General features: G+C 42.2%; 1 protein-coding gene across 1 annotated transcript; it reads right to left on the bottom strand.

The window, feature by feature from the left end:
* Positions 1-1,004: 1,004 nt before the first annotated feature.
* Positions 1,005-4,817, bottom strand: LOC146563786 (C-C chemokine receptor type 1-like). Its single transcript, XM_085290315.1, has 2 exons — positions 4,703-4,817; positions 1,005-1,906 (listed from the first exon to the last, which is right to left on the bottom strand). The coding sequence occupies exons 1-2, from the start codon at positions 4,776-4,778 to the stop codon at positions 1,005-1,007; spliced, it is 978 nt and encodes a 325-aa protein (XP_085146441.1). The 5' UTR covers positions 4,779-4,817.
* Positions 4,818-5,159: the final 342 nt, after the last annotated feature.

The following is a 5,159-nucleotide window of genomic DNA, read 5'->3' as shown; positions in this document are numbered from 1 at the left end:
ATGAATGTAGAATATTACCACTTAAGCTGCTCCTAAGTGTACTTCCCCGATGTCACAGGGACAATGTGACATCGGGGATGTCGGGACAATGTGATTTTTATTTTAAGTAAATTCAAGATCTGCAGTAAAATGTTTTCACTTAAGAAAATTCTGATACAAAATGAGGACAAGAGACGAGTGGATGCCAGCCTTGATTCATGAACAGTGAAAGTACAAGTACAAGTATCATAACAAAACATAAGCATGCATAAGATCAATACCTGGAAAACAGTACGGTACAAAAAACCAAAACCAAAAACCCATCTGAAATGGGAGTCAAAGTTACTGAGGCAAAAGAAAGGAATTTACTTACAATGTAAAAGTAAAAGGTAGCAAAAGTAGGTCAGTCCACTGTATATTATATGGGGCACTATATATTTGTGTGTGTGTGTGTGTGTGTGTGTGTGTGTGTGTGTGTGTGTGTGTGTGTGTGTATTAAAAAGTGAGACAAAAACCAACACTGGAAAGTTTGTTTCCAATCCAATTCCATTATAAATGCTGGCATAAAGCATTTTTTTCAAAAGTTATTCTAAAACCCAACTTCAGAATTCCATACATTTGAATAAACCACTTTTCCACAAGCTCATTAAAGATGTGTGACAAAAAACAAACTAACAGATTGTTGCAAATACTGTTGTAAACAAAAGGTTCAGTTTAAGCAAGTTTCATTAAGCCTGAGCAGAAGAAGAAAGGGCATTGCACAGAGTTTGGAAAAGACGTGAGATTCTCTAAAACATATGGCTATGGTAACAGAATAGTGTCGTTTATAACACATTTGAAATCTTATGGCCATAACAACATTAGCAGGATCTAAAGGTGTACAGACAAACTTTAAAGGAGAGACACTGGTGAAAAACACTGGTGCTATGTGGCAAAGTGACAAACAAACAAAACTAACAGGAAAAACACTGAAACTGAACACTAAAACATTCATGACAAAAACAATTACAACTGCCCTCCACCTTCTATAGTTTAAAAGAAGCAGAGGTGACTTCAGAGCCCCTGGACATAACTGAGCTCCTCCTGAATGAGCTGTCTGTCAGATCTCTGCTGTAACCAGGCATCAACTTTTTCAGCAGCTGCAAGGCTCGTCTCATAAACTTCTCTCCCACAAAAGCATAAATGATGGGGTTCAGACAGCAGTGAGTGTAAGCTAAGGCCTCGGTCACTGTTTTTGACAGCCTTATATTTTTGTACCAGGTTTCATCATCAGGGATTATTCCTCTTTTCTGAAGAAACTCCAGGAAAAGGGAAATGTTATATGGAGCCCATAGTAAGAAAAATGCAAGCACTATGCAGATGATCAGCTTGACGATGCGGTGCTTCTTTGCGGTCCTCATGCTCAACAGCGTGGGAATGATGGTGGAGTAGCAACCTACCATCACCAGCAAGGCAATGATGAGACCCAGCACATTTATGGTGAACAGGCTGTAACGCTCCCAGACTTTGCTCTCCTCGGGATAGTCACACTCCACCCTATGGGATTCCTGTCCTATTGCCTTTATGAAGATAAAATCCGGCAGAGACACAAACAAGCTCAGCATCCAAACGAGCACGGTCAGAATGATGGAAACCCTCTTTGTGCGATAACGTGCAACCCTGTGAGCGTGCACGATGATCATGTAGCGCTCCAGTGTCATGACAACCATGAAGAAGATGCTGCTGAAGAAGCCAATGTGGTGAGACCCGGAGATCAATTGGCACATGAAGTCTCCAAAAGCCCACTGACCGACCCTGGCGTTGTGAGAGTAGAAAGGCAGCGTGACGACGAAGAGGAGGTCAGAGAGAGCCAGGTTGAAGAGGCAGATGTCTGTCAAGTTGCTCTGATTGCGATGCTTCACCAGGACACACACCACTAGCCCATTACCTTTGGGGGAAAAGACATAATATATGTACCTGTCAGTAGAGCAGGGCGATATGACCAAAAATATTTATCACGATATACATGTTGGATTTGTATTGTTGATTATCATTTATGCTTAGAAATATCTACTTATGTAGGCTTAGAGTTTTATAATTAGTTGTAGATTGATAGAGGTTTGATCCTTAGTAGTCTGTAGAGACATAGTGTGCATTCCAGCGTGCTCTGGCATTAAGACCCACACTCTGGGAGGATGGGAGAGGTCGTACCTTTTCTTATTGTTTTATGGTAGGATAAATGTATCTATATCTGTTTTAGGCTAAGTGCCCTTTGTTTAGATAAACTGCTGGACTTCCAGACCAGCAGGTTTAGGGAAGTATTCATGGGGTCATACTCTGACCCCACACACACACACACACACACACACACACACACACACACACACACACACAGGCAAGGTACTCTTTGTTTGTATGTAGACGTCATATGTTAATGAACCTATGTATATTCATGTAACCTCAATAAAAGCAGTGTTACGGGGGAGCGGACGAGAGCAACTGGGGTCAAGCGAAGGAACGGCGCTTGTCCGGTTCTCTCCCGTGCACGAGAAACATGAAGAACTTTGCCTACTCGTGTCTTGCTTTGCTGTGTAATTACATTGTCTTCAACGTTCCAGTGAATAGGTTTAAGCTACAAACCTATCAATACATTTGAAAATTTGCAATACCGATATAACTGACGATATAATTGACACTAGACAAAATACTTTACAACTCCACAACTTCATTAGTGCAAAACCCCCATCAATTTATTTTCACTTAAACAAGCAGCTGTTTTTGATGTGCATTAAAGTTATATAAAAATTTAACAGTGCAAATGCAAATTCCTTGCTGACAGTTTAATCAAAAGGCATTTCCAGTTGAAATTGACCGACATATCCTCAGCATAACCATGTAAAATATCCACAAAACTTAAAAAGAGGTTATACACACACAATACTGTAATATTATGTTGAAACACAGTACGTATCACTCCGCAAGGCGCCTGCCTACGGTAGCCGTGATGCTCCGACAATCCATCAAGCGGTGCGGGTTCGTAGCTTAGCAAAGTTGTACTAAAACATTTGACAGATTTTCGAGCGCCGTGTACATAAAATCATTTCGAGGTCAGTAAACACAACCAGAATTCATACATAAGGCACTGTCGATTTTTATAAAAATCCAAGGATTGATTTTAAGCGCGCCGTATTTTCCGAAAAACATGGTAATAACGACGGTCCGCTAGCATGCTCTAGCAGAAATAGTGCTTTGTTGTGTATCTGACAGACGAACGCTAAACCAGTTCCACACCACTGAAGTTGCAGCATTTTTACAAACCAATTGGTTCAACCGTTTCATTCAACGATCCGCTTTTGCTGTGAAGGTTCTCAGTCATCCAGGTCATCGTAGTCTAAGGAGCAAACAAACTTAACAACGTGGTATATGCTGTACAGTGCAGCAAGGAATGCCCAGACCTCTACATCGGAGAGACCAAACAGCCACTTCACAAGGGCATGGCACAACATAGAAGAGCCACCTCCACAGGACAAGACTCAGCTGTCCATCTGCATCTAAAGGACAAAGGTCACTCTTTCGAGGATGCCAATGTTCACATTTTGGACAGAGAGGACAGATGGTTTGAAAGAGGAGTGAAAGAAGTCATTTACGTCAGCGGTCCCCAACCTTTTTTGCGCCACGGACCGGTTTATGCCTGACAATATTTTCATGGACCGGCCTTTAAGGTGTCGCGGATAAATACAACAAAATAAAACTAGTACCGGTACCGAAAAAAAGAAAATTTATTCATAACACACATGAAAAGACCCAGGAAAACCAAGTTAACGATAAAAACGATGACAAAATAACGCTGAAAACCAATAAAAACCCTGAAAATTATACATTTCACACCTGAGCCTCAACTCTCGCGGCCCGGTACCAAACGACTCACGGACCGGTACCGGTCCGAGGGTTGGGGACCTCTGATTTACGTCCACTGTGAGCGACCATCTTTGAACAGAGGCGGTGGTTTACGACACCAACTGTCTGCCATCTATAATCCAGTTTTGAGATCCCTTCCCAGACGCCTTAATGCCCACTCACATCCTGGGCCATCTGACCTCAGGAAATCACATGATAGGGTGGGGCCAGGTTTCACAATGAACTCACCCGAAACCCTGGCTGATTGTGACCCACACCCGCTTTCACACCTTGGCTCATGTGAATAGGTAGAGGATCATCAGGGGGTCCTTTGTCCCTCTTTGGGGGGAAACTCCCAGTGGTTTTAAATCTGGCACTCTCCACCATTTGACCCTTAGAAATAAAGAAGCTTATCGGATGAGAGGTGAAACGTTTTCAAGCAACTCAAAGAAGTCCAGACGCTTTTCTTTCCAAGCTCCTTAGATCAGCTTTTGCCCTTCTCATTCTCCATCGCTGCCATGCTTTTTCCGCCATGTGCATATAAAAACAAAGGCACTGCACATGCGCGTTTTACCCAAATTCTATTGTGATATTTCATTTTCTTATCATTGCCCAACATTATACCGGTATTACCGTGAACGGTATGATATGGCCCAGCCCTACCTGCCACGCTGTTACATGTTGAACAACATTCTCTCTTTCCCGTTCCATCTGCGTGTCTCACATACACACACCTACATACATAGGTAAAAGTCAGCAAGTTAGAAATTCCCAGAAAAGGAGGTCTGTGCAATGTGTAGAAACAATCCATAATCTCCACAGCATACACACAAGAGGACACACCTACCTATGAATCCCAGGATGAAAACCAAACTGTAGAGAGTGGTGAGAAACACTTTGTTAAAGTCCTTTACATCACCCATGTAGGTAGGAGTAAAGCCTGTGTCGTTCTCATGGTAATCTGGGTAATCATAGATTGCGGTGTTTTCTTCTGCAGCAAGAGAGAGAAAGATTTACTATATTGCTCATTGCATCAAAGTGTTAGGTTTGGTTTCGTAATGCCGTTTCAACCCTTATCAAGTGCAGCCTGAATTTCCAACCTATTGCTGATGACATGTTTCTGTTTTAAAGGAGGTTTTCCTTTGCTATGAGCACCACAAATAATCCATTCACATCTGCTGGTTTGGCCCCCCAGGCAGTTGACAGTGGGGGTGATTTTGCCACCTATTGGTGCTCATTGGTACTCCCTCTTGGGAACATCGTTAATCCATAAAATGCTTCTTTTTAAAAAATAGGATTAAAAT

This window comes from Mchenga conophoros, linkage group LG11 (genome assembly GCF_057382185.1).
Source record: "Mchenga conophoros isolate Kocher_MC1m ecotype Shallow Benthic linkage group LG11, M_conophoros_male_GT1.1, whole genome shotgun sequence".
NCBI lineage: Eukaryota > Metazoa > Chordata > Actinopteri > Cichliformes > Cichlidae > Mchenga > Mchenga conophoros.
The sequence above is the reverse complement of the archived record's forward strand: the minus strand, read 5'-3'. Positions and strand labels throughout refer to the sequence as shown.

What these genes read in the sequence shown, in the direction of transcription:
- LOC146563786 (XM_085290315.1), bottom strand. Translation starts at nt 4,778, where the DNA reads ATGGGTGATGTAAAGGACTTTAACAAAGTGTTTCTCACCACTCTCTAC. An exon ending in TTTCATCCTGGGATTCATAG is followed by an intron (nt 1,907 to 4,702) that starts GTAGGTGTGTCC and finishes TTTCCCCCAAAG; the next exon opens with GTAATGGGCTAGTGGTGTGT.